Source organism: Rattus norvegicus, chromosome 2 (assembly GCF_036323735.1).
Source record: "Rattus norvegicus strain BN/NHsdMcwi chromosome 2, GRCr8, whole genome shotgun sequence".
Taxonomy (NCBI): domain Eukaryota; kingdom Metazoa; phylum Chordata; class Mammalia; order Rodentia; family Muridae; genus Rattus; species Rattus norvegicus.
In genome coordinates this window covers 210,126,973-210,145,370 of record NC_086020.1, presented here as the reverse complement: position 1 = coordinate 210,145,370, position 18,398 = coordinate 210,126,973, and the positions used below count along the sequence as shown (strand labels likewise).

The window sequence follows — 18,398 nt, the reverse complement described above, 5'->3', positions numbered from 1 at the left end:
AGTCGTCTGTGTGCACATGGTCGTGCACGTGCATATGACTATTTTAGATGGTCTCAAACTCCGTTATAGAAGCACCTTAGCCACCGTGGAAGGCCACATCTCTTTCTATTTCTTTATCTCATCCTCCTCTTCAGTCTTCTTGAACTGGTTTCGAAGACCTGTCTCTGACTCGGACTTCTCTTTCTTTTCCCTTTGCAAACTAAGCAGTTTCATTATTTAGCCACATGCATGATAAATGCTATCACTTTGAAAGGGAAACCATGATGTGGGGGTGACAAAGAAAAGATCTTCGGGATGCTGGGGCATCTCCAGGGTCCTGTTGTGTATTGCTGGGGTTTGGGGTAATCTCAAGTACTCTCAGGCCACCTTCAGCTTCCGGATGGTTAAAAGAGCCAGAAGGACATGAAGAGTCCTAGTTCGACCAGGGCTTTGCAGTGTAATATTGAGAATGGCCCCTCTTGGTGCCCTAAGTGGGATTCTTATTGGATTTACCGGTCTGTTTCTTTGTTCCCTCAGACTGTATTAAGACTGTTTAAGAAAGCAGCTTGGGGGATGACTCAATGCGTAAGGGTAAGCTCTTCTCTTACAGAGCACCAGAGTTTCGTTCTCAGGACCCAGAACAGGTAGCTCACAACTGCCTGTAACTCGGCTTCTACAAGCACCAATATTCACATGCATCTGTTCTCACACACACACACACACACACACACACACACACACACACACACACACCACAATTAAAAAAATAAAGCAAACACGTTTAAGAATGATGTTTAACAACACTAAGCAGCGTAGGGAGATGCCTCCATTGGTTAAAGGTTTTCTGTACAATTGTGGAAACCACATAGAAACCTGGGTAATTGTGGAACCTGTCCTTAACCCCAGCACTGTGGAGGCAAAACTAGGCAAACCCCTGGGGTTTACTGGCTGGCCACACTAGTGGAATCCAGTGTGCTCCAGGCCAACAAAGAGAACCTGGTAAGCAAAAGGAATGACACAAGATCTCTATATTCCCCATCCTCATACACAGGTAGATTCATACCTACACACGTGAGCATGTGCATACACACACACACACACACACACACACACACACACCATTAGCCTTTTTCTTTTCTGTCCTCTTTATAAATTTCTGTTTGTCAAAAGGAGTTCAGTGTATTGATATTACCACCTATTCCAACCCAGGGACTGTCTAGGGATTTAGGTTCTTATGACTGTATTATCACAAAAGCATTTGGACATTATACTTGGCAAGTAGAATGACTATCTTGAAACACTGCCCCCAACCCTATGTAGAAGAGTGCCTTAGGACATAGGTTCAGATCTTGGTTCTGATAATGCCTTTCCTAGCTGTGTGACCTTGGGCAAATTAGCTAACCTCTCTGTTTTTCAATTACTGAATCAGTAAAATTGGCGGGATACAAGTGTTTCATCTCATCAGGTTATCGAGAGGCTGGAATGAGCTCATTTACAAACACGTCGCAGTGCTTGAAACCTCATAAGGCCTCAATAAATATTAGCTTTTATTATTAATTCTCTGCTTAATTAACACTAATTTATTAAACTCCGCTTTAAATATCACCATCTCTGTGAAGCTTTCCACAATTACCCGAGGCGGGACTAATCCCTTTCAGTTGTCTGTGTTCCCAGAGCATTTTGTTCCTATTTGATTGAACTGTAAATAATTTTTAACATGTGTCTTTTCCCCTTGCTATACCATGTGCTCCCAAAATCTAGACTTCCATCTTTTTAAAATTCATGCTGTATTCCTTCCCCCTAGCAGAATTTCTAGATTACAGTAGCACATACAGAGTACATGCTAGTGATCCATCTCTACAGAGGTAGAAAAATCCCTGGCCTCGGACCACACTTTGTGTTTCTTTGGAATCTCCACCGTGCTCAGTGCTCTAAAGATATTCAATAAACATTTGTTCATAGACTGAGCCTGATCCTGACTATCTGCGGAGCAAGAGACCATCCAAACACATTGGTGGCAACAGAATGACTAAAAGAACCAATGAAGAAACCTATTGGACAGGCATGGTGTCCTTTGAAACAATATGGTCATGTTAGAGTCAGAGAAATTAGAGAAGATTAGAATGGAGGCACGTGAATGAGAAGCTTGTCCAGACAAGATAACATTGTGGGGCCATGAGGTTCCTTCCATTGCAGATGGGAAATGGTACACTGTGATTACAGCGAGAATAAAGAAGAGAGTCATGGAGTTCAGTGAAGCACCAGGAGAATCTGTAAAGAAGCTAGCAGAGGGAAGAAACATACTGAACTAAACAGATGGCTTCAAAGAAAATATCATGCATAAAAGCAGACAATTGAGGCCCTCTATGGGGAGTGGGGAGAAGCAAAGAGAAATAGCATGTCAGGAAGCAAAGGAAGATGGTAGGGGAAACACAGGAAGGAGAATGAAATGGGATGGGAACTCAGGGTGAGCTGGGTGCCTGCTAGAAATGAGCATTAAAAAGGAAAAGAAAAAGGCTGACGTATAGGTAGGTAGACCAGAACTCTGCAGAAACATGGTGGCAGAACAGCCATGTGGACAGTTCATCAGTTTAAAATAATGAGTGAGGGGTGGGGGGCCTTTCCTGCAGGTAATAGTAGCTACAGCTCCCTTAAGTACTGTACTGTGCATCACACATTACACACACACACACACACACACACACACACACACAGATACACACATGCACAAACACACAGATACATGCACACACACTCAAACACCTCTTCATTTAAACATGGTAACTGAAGACTTCTGACTTCTCTCCCAGCTAATCTTCATGTTTCTGGTCCCTTTGTTCTCCTATCCCCTCAGTTTCGGGGTATTAATGCAAATGTAGTCATGGAGCAAACATTTCTGAGCAACCTGATTTGGGATTTCTTGTCTCTTGATCCTACTCAATAGGTTTCTGAGTGTCCCAGCCTGTATTCAGCGGTTTCTCCTCATTACAGTGCAGGCTCCATGAGAATAGAAGTCTGCTTGCTCTTTTCATACTATGGTTGTAACAGCACTGTTCTTTGTGGTGGTGGCTGTAAACCAGTTATTATCATGTGACACAATGGATCTATGATGACCCATTGATTGGCTGTTGCTACAGCTAAAAGCTGGAACCCCAATGACTACATAAAACAGAGAAAATTAAACACAAGGTGTCCTTGGCTCTTTTCTGTGGAGTCCTGACCCTGTGGACCAGGACTTGGTTCTTAAGAATCCTTTAATTCTTCTTTTCTCCCATGTCATGATGTTCTTCAAGTCATTCTCCTATTTCTATAACCAGGTCTCATTTGATTTCCCAGCACCCCTTGTTTCCACACAGGATATTAAGTAACTACCAAAGAAAGCAATAAGATTGTCCAATCTTGTGCCTGGCACACAGTAGGCTCTTGGTATGTCATTTGTTTTCTCTTTAACTCCCTAACTATGTGCTCCCAAGTTTATCTATTTCAAAATACTCAATGTAAAGTTTGTATTTCCCCCAACAAAAACCAACCAACCCACCAACCAACCAATCAAACAAACAAACAAAAAACCAAAAAAATGACCAAACTCAAGACACAAAGATTTATACATTTTTTAGCTCAATAAAACCATCAAAAATTTATTCAGTTGAGTCCTCTTACTTTTCCTCTTACTTTCAATTCCTCCTCATACCTTATCTTTTGTTACTATCTTTGTACCATCTCTTCCAGTTTGTGTTTAATCTCTCTCTCTCTCTCTCTCTCTCTCTCTCTCTCTCTCTCTCTCTCCTTCCCTCCCCTGCCTCTCTCTCTCTTCTCCTGCCTCCACCCCCATACTTTATGAGCTTACAAAATGTCTGTCATATCCCCTGAGCATTTGATGCCCAGCTCCAGGCTAACTACTTATCACATGGTTGTTCTAAAGTAAAGATTTCCTGGAAAATATATTAGTTTCAAAATTCACAGCTTGGTTGGTCTTCAGAGTTTCTTATTTCCCTTCCGATTCTGGAGTTTACTTCAATCAACAAAGCAGAAATATCCACATAGCCTGTTATCTAACCTGTCCATTCTGGCATCATATTTACTAGCAAGTAGCAATTAGAGAAGATGTAAAATGTAAAAATGTTTCACACACTATCACATTTGCCTATAGAAGCAAACGTTTTCATTGACCCCATTTCACAGATTTTACTGAGGCGAGCTCACAAGGCTATGCCTTGTCAATCTCATAGTTAGAATATAGGGACTATGACAGAGCAGTCAAACTTAACTTAGGAAACTCTTTCATCATAATTATATTCTCCCAAAATCATATATACTTTAACTGTTTATAATAAACAGCTAAATCTTACATAAAATAGCATAAATTAAGCAACACTGCTAAACCCAAATTCATTCTGTCAAAGAGAAATACTTCTTAGTCATATTTGAATGCGTTCATCTGAAGATCTTGTGTTAGAAACTTAACCTTTAAATCTGTATATCAATGGTACTTCTTGGTGGGTCTTTAAAAGGCAATTTACACTAGATGGGGTCAGGAGAATGGGGCTTTCTAATGGCATTAGAGCCCTTTTAGAAGATGAAGTAAAATCTGGTTCATGTTATGCTATGGTAAGAAATCCCTCACCAGACTCGAGAGACATCTTCTCATCATGTTTTTGTGAGCCAAACAAACTTTTATTCTTTATAAACTTCCTATTTTTCTGACATTAAAAATAAACCTGACTAAAACACATCACTTATCTACTATGGCTTAATACATCACCTGAACTCAATTTAGTCGAGAAGGACAGAGCAGTGGTATCTCCTCTTCTTATTCCTCTTCTCCTACCACCCATTCCTGTTCCTCTTCTTTTGTAGACAAGGTTTTGATATATATGACTGACTTGGATTCATCTGAACATGTCACCTACAGAATAACCTGGGCTGTTTTGTATTTGATATGGTTGTGGGTATGCAAACTTAAACATGAAACAAAGTTGTTCAAAACTGGATGCACACACACACACACACACACACACACACACACACACACACAGGAGAAGGGGGGAGAGAAAGAAGAGAGGAGAAGAGGGAGACAAAGACAGAGAGAGAGATAGAGAGAGAGATTGAATTAGAACAAGAGAAACCTAAGTGAGATTGGTAGGTAGACGCGAGAAATAGTGCTATTGTCCTTACTGGTATTGTAGGGCCCAGCTTTCAGGAGGATCTAAACCAGCTTGAGCTGTAGAGGCAAACCATGTCTTTCAAAAGGGGAGGAAGGAAAATCCCCAACGATCTCCCTATATCTTGGCTGTGACTTTGCTCAAGTTTCTCACAGTGCTCTTGTGGAGACAGTAGAATAAGCATGTATCAGATCTGTCTCTTATTCACACAACTTGATAGAAAAAAAATCAAACATTTTCTCTGAAAATAGTCAAGCATTCAAAGAAAATAAGCTTGAAAGGTAAGAGATAAACATGAACACACCTTAATGATGATTTTTGTTTTCTTCCAGAATAAATTCTTGAATCTTAAATAACTAGGCATGTTCTCTTGAGACTGAACTAAAGAATTCCCTCAAAAGTAAATATATTGATAGCCCTGATAGTTACATAATTCAGTCGTTTCATGTGACTAATAGATTTCCTAAACTTAACTTTGAATTAAAATACTTGTAGTTAACAGTGAGAATACAATGGCTTCCACTTAACACACTAATGCACAAAGGTCCCATGAAGCACATACCTGGCAGGGATCTATAAGCTGTGATGTAAACGAGTGGGAAGCAAACATGGGAGGGTTATGGTCTCATTAGAGCATCTTTATGGTACACAGAATTTTTAGAAAGTTTCAGGATATTGAAGGTAAAAAAAAATCAATGTTACATTTAAGGAGGAAAAAAGCCTTTAAGACATATTTGAATAGTAAATAAATACATGTATGCGCCCGGTGAGAGAGAGACCCAAACGCCTGGTCAGGTGGGCACTCCTGAGGCTGCAGAGCGGAAGAGACCACCAACACTGCTCACCCCTGCCCACATCCCTGGCCCAAGAGGAAACTGTATAAGGCCTCTGGGCTCCCGTGGGGGAGGGCCCAGGAGCAGCAGGACACCTGCCTGAGACACCGCCAGAACCTGAAAGAAACAGACCAGATAAACAGTTCTCTGCACCCAAATCCCGTGGGAGGGAGAGCTAAACCTTCAGAGAGGCAGACAAGCCTGGGAAACCAGAAGAGACTGCTCCCTGCACACACATCTCGGACGCCAGAGGAAAAAGCCAAAGACCATCTGGAACCCTGGTGCACTGAAGCTCCCGGAAGGGGCGGCACAGGTCTTCCTGGTTGCTGCCGCTGCAGAGAGCCCCTGGGCAGCACCCCACGAGAAAACCTGAGCCTCGGGACCACAGGTAAGACCAAATTTTCTGCTGCAAGAAAGCTGCCTGGTGAACTCAAGACACAGGCCCACAGGAACAGCTGAAGACCTGTAGAGAGGAAAAACTACACGCCCGAAAGCAGAACACTCTGTCCCCATAACTGACTGAAAGAGAGGAAAACAGGTCTACAGCACTCCTGACACACAGGCTTATAGGACAGTCTAGCCACTGTCAGAAATAGCAGAACAAAGTAACACTAGAGATAATCTGATGGCGAGAGGCAAGCGCAGGAACCCAAGCAACAGAAACCAAGACTACATGCCATCATCGGAGCCCAATTCTCCCACCAAAACAAACATGGAATATCCAAACACACCAGAAAAGCAAGATCTAGTTTCAAAATCATATTTGATCATGATGCTGGAGGACTTCAAGAAAGACGTGAAGAACTCCCTTAGAGAACAAGTAGAAGCCTACAGAGAGGAATCGCAAAAATGCCTGAAAGAATCGCAAAAATCCCTGAAAGAATTCCAGGAAAACATAAATAAACAAGTAGAAGCCCATAGAGAGGAGACACAAAAATCCCTGAAAGAATTCCAGGAAAACATAAATAAACAAGTAGAAGCCCATAGAGAGGAGACACAAAAATCCCTGAAAGAATTCCAGGAAAACACAATCAAACAGTTGAAGGAATTAAAAATGGAAATAGAAGCAATCAAGAAAGAACACATGGAAACAACCCTGGATATAGAAAACCAAAAGAAGAGACAAGGAGCTGTAGATACAAGCTTCACCAACAGAATACAAGAGATGGAAGAGAGAATCTCAGGAGCAGAAGATTCCATAGAAATCATTGACTCAACTGTCAAAGATAATGTAAAGCGGAAAAAGCTACTGGTCCAAAACATACAGGAAATCCAGGACTCAATGAGAAGATCAAACCTAAGGATAATAGGTATAGAAGAGAGTGAAGACTCCCAGCTCAAAGGACCAGTAAATATCTTCAACAAAATCATAGAAGAAAACTTCCCTAACCTAAAAAAAGAGATACCCATAGGCATACAAGAAGCCTACAGAACTCCAAATAGATTGGACCAGAAAAGAAACACCTCCCGTCACATAATTGTCAAAACACCAAACGCACAAAATAAAGAAAGAATATTAAAAGCAGTAAGGGAAAAAGGTCAAGTAACATATAAAGGGAGACCTATCAGAATCACACCAGACTTCTCGCCAGAAACTATGAAGGCCAGAAGATCCTGGACTGATGTCATACAGACCCTAAGAGAACACAAATGCCAGCCCAGGTTACTGTATCCAGCAAAACTCTCAATTAACATTGATGGAGAAACCAAGATATTCCATGACAAAACCAAATTTACACAATATCTTTCTACAAATCCAGCACTACAAAGGATAATAAATGGTAAACCCAACATAAGGTGGCAAGCTATACCCTAGAAGAAGCAAGAAACTAATCGTCTTGGCAACAAAACAAAGAGAATGAAAGCACACAAACATAACCTCACATCCAAATATGAATATAACAGGAAGCAATAATCACTATTCCTTAATATCTCTCAACATCAATGGCCTCAACTCCCCAATAAAAAGACATAGATTAACAAACTGGATACTCAACGAGGACCCTGCATTCTGCTGCCTACAGGAAACACACCTCAGAGACAAAGACAGACACTACCTCAGAGTGAAAGGCTGGAAAACAACTTTCTAAGCAAATGGTCGGAAGAAGCAAGCTGGAGTAGCCATTCTAATATCAAATAAAATCAATTTCCAACTAAAAGTCATCAAAAAAGATAAGGAAGGACACTTCATATTCATCAAAGGAAAAATCCACCAAGATGAACTCTCAATCCTAAATATCTATGCCCCAAATACAAGGGCACCTACATACGTAAAAGAAACCTTACTAAAGCTCAAATCACACATTGCACCTCACACAATAATAGTGGGAGATTTCAACACCCCACTCTCATCAATGGACAGATCATGGAAACAGAAATTAAACAGTGATGTCGACAGACTAAGAGAAGTCATGAGCCAAATGGACTTAACGGATATTTATAGAACATTCTATCCTAAAGCAAAAGGATATACCTTCTTCTCAGCTCCTCATGGTACTTTCTCCAAAATTGACCATATAATTGGTCAAAAAACGGGCCTCAACAGGTACAGAAAGATAGAAATAATCCCATGCGTGCTATCGGACCACTACGGCCTAAAACTGGTCTTCAATAACAATAAGGGAAGAATGCCCACATATACGTGGAAATTGAACAATGCTCTACTCAATGATAACCTGGTCAAGGAAGAAATAAAGAAAGAAATTAAAAACTTTTTAGAATTTAATGAAAATGAAGATACAACATACTCAAACTTATGGGACACAATGAAAGCTGTGCTAAGAGGAAAACTCATAGCGCTGAGTGCCTGCAGAAAGAAACAGGAAAGAGCATATGTCAGCAGCTTGACAGCACACCTAAAAGCTCTAGAACAAAAAGAAGCAAATACACCCAGGAGGGGTAGAAGGCAGGAAATAATCAAACTCAGAGCTGAAATCAACCAAGTAGAAACAAAAAGGACCATAGAAAGAATCAACAGAACCAAAAGTTGGTTCTTTGAGAAAATCAACAAGATAGATAAACACTTAGCCAGACTAACGAGAGGACACAGAGAGTGCGTCCAAATTAACAAAATCAGAAATGAAAAGGGAGACATAACTACAGATTCAGAGGAAATTCAAAAAATCATCAGATCTTACTATAAAATCCTATATTCAACAAAATTTGAAAATCTTCAGGAAATGGACAATTTCCTAGACAGATACCAGGTACCGAAGTTAAATCAGGAACAGATAAACCAGTTAACCCCATAACTCCTAAGGAAATAGAAGCAGTCATTAAAGGTCTCCCAACCAAAAGGAGCCCAGGTCCAGACGGGTTTAGTGCAGAATTCTATCAAACCTTCATAGAAGACCTCATACCAATATTATCCAAACTATTCCACAAAATTGAAACAGATGGAGCCCTACCGAATTCCTTCTACGAAGCCACAATTACTCTTATACCTAAACCACACAAAGACACAACAAAGAAAGAGAACTTCAGACCAATTTCCCTTATGAATATCGACGCAAAAATACTCAATAAAATTCTGGCAAACCGAATTCAAGAGCACATCAAAACAATCATCCACCATGATCAAGTAGGCTTCATCCCAGGCATGCAGGGATGGTTTAATATACGGAAAACCATCAACGTGATCCATTATATAAACAAACTGAAAGAACAGAACCACATGATCATTTCATTAGATGCTGAGAAAGCATTTGACAAAATTCAACACCCCTTCATGATAAAAGTCCTGGAAAGAATAGGAATTCAAGGCCCATACCTAAACATAGTAAAAGCCATATACAGCAAACCAGTTGCTAACATTAAACTAAATGGAGAGAAACTTGAAGCAATCCCACTAAAATCAGGGACTAGACAAGGCTGCCCACTCTCTCGCTACTTATTCAATATAGTTCTTGAAGTTCTAGCCAGAGCAATCAGACAACAAAAGGAGATCAAAGGGATACAGATCGGAAAAGAAGAGGTCAAAATATCACTATTTGCAGATGACATGATAGTATATTTAAGTGATCCCAAAAGTTCCACCAGAGAACTACTAAAGCTGATAAACAACTTCAGCAAAGTGGCTGGGTATAAAATTAACTCAAATAAATCAGTTGCCTTCCTCTATACAAAAGAGAAACAAGCCGAGAAAGAAATTAGGGAAACGACACCCTTCATAATAGACCCAAATAATATAAAGTACCTCGGTGTGACTTTAACCAAGCAAGTAAAAGATCTGTACAATAAGAACTTCAAGACACTGAGGAAAGAAATTGAAGAAGACCTCAGAAGATGGAAAGATCTCCCATGCTCATGGATTGGCAGGATTAATATAGTAAAAATGGCCATTTTACCAAAAGCGATCTACAGATTCAATGCAATCCCCATCAAAATACCAATCCAATTCTTCAAAGAGTTAGACAGAACAATTTGCAAATTCATCTGGAATAACAAAAAACCTAGGATAGCTAAAGCTATCCTCAACAATAAAAGGACTTCAGGGGGAATCACTATCCCTGAACTCAAGCAGTATTACAGAGCAATAGTGATAAAAACTGCATGGTATTGGTACAGAGACAGACAGATAGACCAATGGAATAGAATTGAAGACCCAGAAATGAACCCACACACCTATGGTCACTTGATTTTTGACAAAGGAGCCAAAACCATCCAATGGAAAAAAGATAGCATTTTCAGCAAATGGTGCTGGTTCAACTGGAGAGCAACATGTAGAAGAATGCAGATCGATCCATGCTTATCACCCTGTACAAAGCTAAAGTCCAAGTGGATCAAGGACCTCCACATCAAACCAGACACACTCAAACTAATAGAAGAAAAACTAGGGAAACATCTGGAACACATGGTCACTGGAAAAAATTTCCTGAACAAAACACCAATGGCTTATGCTCTAAGATCAAGAATCGACAAATGGGATCTCATAAAACTGCAAAGCTTCTGTAAGGCAAAGGACACTGTGGTTAGGACAAAACGGCAACCAACAGTTTGGGAAAAGATCTTTACCAATCCTACAACAGATAGAGGCCTTATATCCAAAATATACAAAGAACTCAAGAAGTTAGACCGCAGGGAAACAAATAACCCTATTAAAAAATGGGGTTCAGAGCTAAACAAAGAATTCACAGCTGAGGAATGCCGAATGGCTGAGAAACACCTAAAGAAATGTTCAACATCTTTAGTCATAAGGGAAATGCAAATCAAAACAACCCTGAGATTTCACCTCACACCAGTGCGATTGGCTAAGATCAAAAACTCAGGTGACAGCAGATGCTGGCGAGGATGTGGAGAAAGAGGAACACTCCTCCATTTTTGGTGGGATTGCAGACTGGTAAAACCATTCTGGAAATCAGTCTGGAGGTTCCTCAGAAAATTGGACATTGAACTGCCTGAGGATCCAGCTATACCTCTCTTGGGCATATACCCAAAAGATGCCTCAACATATAAAAGAGACACGTGCTCCACTATGTTCATCGCAGCCTTATTTATAATAGCCAGAAAATGGAAAGAACCCAGATGCCCTTCAACAGAGGAATGGATACAGAAAATGTGGTACATCTACACAATGGAATATTACTCAGCTATCAAAAACAACGAGTTTATGAAATTCGTAGGCAAATGGTTGGAACTGGAAAATATCATCCTGAGTGAGCTAACCCAATCACAGAAAGACATACATGGTATGCACTCATTGATAAGTGGCTATTAGCCCAAATGCTTGAATTACCCTAGATCCCTAGAACAAATGAAACTCAAGATGGATGATCAAAATGTGAATGCTTCACTCCTTCTTTAAATGAGGAAAAAGAATACCCTTGGCAGGGAAGGGAGAGGCAAAGACTAAAACAGAGACTTAAGGAACACCCATTCAGAGCCTGCCCCACATGTGGCCTATACATATACAGCCACCCAATTAGACAAGATGGATGAAGCAAAGAAGTGCAGACCGACAGGAGCCGGATGTAGATCGCTCCTGAGAGACACAGCCAGAATACAGCAAATACAGAGGCGAATGCCAGCAGCAAACCACTGAACTGAGAATAGGTCCCCCGTTGAAGGAATCAGAGAATGAACTGGAAGAGCTTGAAGGGGCTCGAGACCCCAAAAGTACAACAATACCAAGCAACCAGAGCTTCCAGGGACTAAGCCACTACCTAAAGACTATGCATGGACTGACCCTGGACTCTGTCTCCATAGGTAGCAATGAATATCCTAGTAAGAGCACCAGTGGAAGGGGAAGCCCTGGGTCCTGCTAAGACTGAACCCCCAGTGAACTAGTCTATGGGGGGAGGGCGGCAATGGGGGGAGGGTTGGGAGGGGAACACCCATAAGGAAGGGGAGGGGGGAGGGGGATGTTTGCTCGGAAACCGGGAAAGGGAATAACACTCGAAATGTATATAAGAAATACTCAAGTTAATAAAAAAATTAAATAAATAAATAAATACATGTATGCATTTGTCTTAATTTTACCTTGATGGCAGGAATCGGCTTTTGGGAGTTAAAGTGCTTTCTCTGGAGAGGTGAGCAAGCTCTGTTTTGATCTTTCTCTCTGATTTTACTTGCTGCTAGGATTTTCTTGCGCCGTTCAAGGTACGGTCCAAAGCTTGGAAGTTTCTAAATGGAAAACACACAAAGTAGAACTCATATTAACGTATAAAAAGGAACAGCATAGGAGGGCTCTACACACAAATATCATCCACAAACAAATGTGTGTTCGAAGAGTGTTTCACATCCCTGTTAACTAGGTCTTCCTCCTGGACCACTAGCCTTCTATGTGCCTGATTCTGTCTGGCATCAAAAAGAAAACAAGAGAAGAATTCTTCAGCCAAATATTTATGCATTAGATGCAGATGTTAATTAAAATTCATTTCTAAGCGGGATAGATTTCACCATGGCAAACCAAATCCACTCACTTAAGATAATAGCTTTTAAGGAGACCATTTGTTTGGTTTGTACAGACAGAAGATGCAACCTATTGATGCTTTATTTTCCTCGCCATCAGGTTTTTAGCACAGTATAGACACAGCCGTAGCCCTTGACAAATGCCTCTGTCAATAGCAGAGGTGCTTTGCCAAAGTTCTCCTCTGTATCTGCATTTTATTGTGTTCAAATTCTTACTGCGTCTCTTTAAAGATTGTAACTAATGTTGATTGCAACTTACTGGAATAGTTGAAAAAGCAAAATGACAAAAATATTGATTCCTCTGCACGGAAAATAAACTTTATTTTGCGTGAAGGAGGCAAAAAATAGAAACAGAAACGAAAGGCAGAGGGTATATCTCAATGCTTAAACAAACTCCATCAGTATTCAGAAGCATAATGCGGCTTTAAATCTCAAGGTTATTCAATTGTACTTTACAAAGTTCATTTAGGAAGAAACCTAGGTGCTGTGGAAAAATGCTAAGTGGTTTGAAGTTAACACAAAAATGCCCTCATACCATTCATTATCCCACAATTATCTCCTCTTCACAGTGTCTTTCCCTTTTCTGGAACCTTTGATCTTCACGTTTGCTGATGCAGCCCCACTGGTGACAGACACCACTGAATTCCAAGTGTTCCACAGCAGTCTGTAAGCTGGAGTTGCCATGGCTCTTACACCACTGCAAAAACAGGCTCTTGCTCCTGCATTATGAAACCCATTTTTCTAGATGATAGGGATTTGGAAAAGTACAGAGCTGGAAGGTCATCCTCCTCTCTGACCCAGCAATGGGTTTCAGAGTACTGGCCTTCACTCTCCAGCTTCAATATGGTCCCAGGGAGAAGAACTCTTTGGAGATTGTAAGAGGGTAGGTAGGTAGTGGAGCACAAGCCATCCAATCAAGGCAGACCAGACTGTAGCCTTCCACCGTATATTTATACTAGCAAAGAACATATTTATGTGGAAATACACCTAAGCTTATTACTTTGATTATCAACTCACTATAATTATGTCAAGAAGTCAAGTAAATGGAAAATGGAAGTCAATACCAAATTAATTTATACCCAATTGGATTAGAATTATGTACTTCATCTCTATATCTTAGCACTTTTCCAAATTACAACATTTAATGCTTACAGTAATATGAAATGATATGACGGAGGGTAGAGTATTTTCTGTTTTCCTGTAATATAAGTGATGCTGGCTTATTAAAATCATAAACAAGAGTCTAAAAGCAGTCCTCAGAACTTACCCCATGGGAAAGCCACTTTAATATAAAAATAATTCTCATGTGATTTTTATTTTATGTTCTATTTAATGTTCAAATAACACTGTTTGGATGCTTGGGGAGTTGGGGTTACGCTAGGAAGACTGATTTCTTGGGTCTAGATAATGTCTCATAAGGTGCAGTGCAGAACACATCACACTTGTGACACAAGTCTGAAGATCACTATACATTTTTCTTGTACGTCAAGGGCCCTTGCACTGATATATATGATCAAGAACAGCTCAGCATTTAAGCACACTGCCTTTGCTTCCTGCAGGCTTTCACATCGACTAACCCTAAGAAGTCTGAACCATGATCCTGGTTGCTGCCATTGATTGTATCTCTCTCAACGCCATCCAGTTCCACTCGAGTTGTGCAAAGGCTGTGTTGAAAACAAACATTCTTGCAATTTTTCAATTTGTCTTCTTTAAACAGAGACTAGAGGACAGTAACAGTGTCTTCTATGTGTCTGATTTGTTTTCCAGGAGTGGCATTAGCTCAGTAGCTAATGTTGCTTACTGCCTTTCCAGGGGACCAGAGTTAAGTTCACAGTACCATGCTGGACTCCTTACAACCACCGGTAACTCCAGCTTCATGGGATACAACTTCCTCCTTGGCTCTCCAATAGTCCACATGCCTACCTATCCTACACATAAACACACACACACACACACACACACACACACACACACACACACACACACACACAATAAACCTGAAATGATTATTCCTCATTCAAATGAACAGAAGAAATGTAGTTAAACTGCGACCTGAAATGATTGCATTCACAGTAATAATGACGACGATTCCAGAGATTTGAACATCCCTTCATGCTGAATGGCAGACATCCAGTGTGAGCATCTAATAGGCTGATGGCCCCTGTTACTTTTGTACTAGTTGGCCACATTTGCCAATATAAAACTGAAGCATCCAGCCCATGACTACCAGTGCTATGACTGTAATTTACTCATCTGCATAATCAGTACTAAGGGAATGCTTTCAATTTAATGTAAAGATTCCCGAGGATATTATTTATTTATTGGTGAGGAAAATTAATTAGACAAGAGAGTGGCTACTGTACATTTTTCCTTTAAGTTAAAAACACATGCACAAAATACCAATGAGTATTTCTTCAACCCCGAACTGCATGGCTCCAAATTCAGATGTGCTCATTTGTTGATTCCTACTACCACGTGGAGAGACCAGAGGCTAAGGGATACTTTCCAAAACTTCAAGGCTGCCACCAGGATTATTGCTTCCCTCATTAGTATGAAAAGTTATATGCTGGAAAAAATAATACAGGTAGGGGTGGGGAGATAGCTCAGCGGGTAAATTGTTTGCCATGCAAGCATGAGGACTAGAGTTTAGACCCTAGGACTCATATAAATTCTGGTGGACAGAGTATACTACTTGTAATCCCAGCATGTAAGAAGAGCAGAGACAGGAGAATCTACGGAGCAAGATGATAGTTAAAATGGCTGAATCTATGGGTTCTAGGCTCGATTGAGAGGTCCTGTCTCACTAGGGTGGAATTAACTTAATATTAACATCAGGCTTCGACTTATACACAGATGCACATATCCCTGAAAATATGTACGTACACACACACACACACACACACACACACACACACACACACACACACACACACACACACACACACACACATCAAATCAAATGTATTATAGTGGCTTTATGATTTAGACGTACTGAAAGCATCTGTGAGCATGCCCGCACGCATGCGCAGATGCATACACATGAGTGTACGCTCAAATGCGCATGCGTACCTACATGTGCGTGTGGATGATTATCTTCACTGGGCATTCAGAGACCACAGGTAAATCTCTGGTGTAATGGCTTGGAAGCTCTTCATCTTATTTGAGATAGTGTCTCTTTTTGGTGCCTGGGGCTCACCCATTAATCCATGCTGACTGGCCTTTGAGCACTGGAGATCTGCCTGTGTCTACCTCTCCAGTGCTGGAATTGGAGGTACTCACTATCATTCCCAGCTTTTAAACATGGGTACTGCATGGGTGCTGGTAATGAACTCAGGTCTTTAGGAATCTCTGATAATGTAAAAGATACCCTTTTTCCTCCTTTACCCACAGACAGGCTACATTCAGGCTTATATTTGTGACCTGATCCTTGCAAAAACATACAAATGGACAAAATATGCAAAGCTAAAGAAGGCTAAGAAAAAGCAAAGATGAATAGTGTATACGTTTTCCATCAGTGATGATTAGTAAAGCATTTGGTTCAGATCTCTGCCTGAACATGCAGTTCATTGAGTTTCCATTGTAGGAGGAGAAGTAGTGGGGCCTGGTGGACCCAGCCTCAGGATCCCTTTCCTCTCATTCCGTCTTCTCCTAATTTTCATTAGAGACAGCCATAACTCAAAGAAGTTTTGTGCATCATGCTAGGTTCCCCAAACAAAGGCAAAACATTCTTGAGGACCATCCAATCGGTCTTGCAACCAACACACAGAACAAAAGTCAGAAAGGGGTGAGTTTTACTTCAATAGTTTCTCCAGGGATTCGTCACTGATGAATTTGCTCTCCTCAAAACACCTAAATGTTACCCCTTTAAAGAAAACAGTATCTCATACTGAAATGGTTTCTATCCAGATATAAAAAGCATTGCATAGCCAACAGAGAGGCGGCAACCTTGTGACTCAACAATGATTCCTTATGCCGGCAAAGCTTGGAGGAAAAATAGTCTGCTTGGATTATAATTTATTCACGGATCCATCTAAAGGTAATTGAACACATTACACAGTGGAAAAGGGTTCTTGTTCCTAATAGAAGCAGGCACTGGCATCATCCAGTCTAAATTGCATAACTTTTATGAGAATGGCAGAGTTGGCTAATAGCATACTCTATAGAACTGTGGTGTATCAATTCTATTTTTAAATCATACTCTCTTATCTGATTGGAAACAATAACTGCAAGAAGAGTAATTACTGCTACGTCTACAGTAATAACATGAAAAGATAAAAGGATTTCTGAGTTATGCTGTGTGCTATACATATGGATCAGTATGAACCGCAAAACAACTGATATCTGCCAACATATCTCTTGTTTGTGCACATATGTGTACATGTATTTGCACTGTAGAATGAAGAATAACACAGATTAAAAAGTATATCTTTTATAACTACCTAATGTAGATCTTTATTTCCAATGGCATATTCTACATGTGAGGTGGCTACTAGCTATCTGTGGCTGCACTCCCTACACACCCAAATACAGTACAAAATTTCTACACTAGCCAATGAACTGTCTTGATTAAAGGTTAAATAATTTCTATATAGACTCTATATGGTGGTCATAGTACTTACTTGTTTAAGTCTCTCTCATTTTCATGAAGGGCTAATGTCAAACTAAATTATAAATCAAATATTTCCACTTAACACTTTTACCCTACTTCCTTACAAGCTGTACCATACTTCTTGGAATACTCTATAAATATTACCAAGTGACCAACAATTGGAGAAAAATAAAGAAAATGCATTTCTGTAGAATAGGTCTTTAAAATGCATAAGGCAATTAAAATGTGTTTTGGACAATTATATATATATATGATTTATAATTTGTATGCAAAATAAGGATGAAATTATATAATTTATGTTATATAAACATCACACATATACATATAAAAACACACATACATACCAAGCACTAGGGATGGGGGATCATGGACTCTCTGAATCTGATGGTTTATTGTAAAATGGCTATCCTGGGGTTGAAATGACGAAATCTATACTATGTTCTGGTTCTGCTTTAATTGCTGTGTGCCTATAATGTGGGATGCAGTGTGGAAGACAGAGATGTTGAGTGTCTTTTCAGCTCTGTAACATGTGAGTTTCGGTACCTCCTTTTCAACTATAAAAGCAACCATTGACTCACATTTGACTGTGGTTTTGCTATCTGCATTACAGTGGTTTAGATTGAGTAACTCACTCCCTTGGTACCTACAGGCCACATCAGCCTGGGAAGCAGGAAGGCTAACCACAAGTCTTCCCCTCTCTTTCAGTTCATTCCCTGTGCTCTCACCCTCAGCTCTTCAGCAGACCACCTGCTCTGGCGTCTCTCTCTTCCCTGCTCCCACACAGAAGAGCACACAGATCTTCCCCTCCATCCTTCGCTTTCCTCCCACTGATTATTTTCTCCTAGCCCCCAATTCCATCAGTTATTCCCTGGGAACCTGCATGTCACTATGGCCAGGGACAAAATG

The 18,398-nt window shown here is 40.4% G+C and overlaps 1 protein-coding gene across 1 annotated transcript in view; it reads right to left on the bottom strand.

The window, feature by feature from the left end:
* The window catches only part of Dpyd (dihydropyrimidine dehydrogenase), an 865,876-nt gene that overhangs the window by 14,407 nt on the left and 833,071 nt on the right, over positions 1 to 18,398 (bottom strand). The window contains exon 21 of the mRNA NM_031027.2: positions 12,452 to 12,595. Within this exon, the coding sequence (NP_112289.2) occupies positions 12,452 to 12,595 (144 nt within the window). The remainder of the gene's footprint in view (positions 1 to 12,451; positions 12,596 to 18,398) is intronic.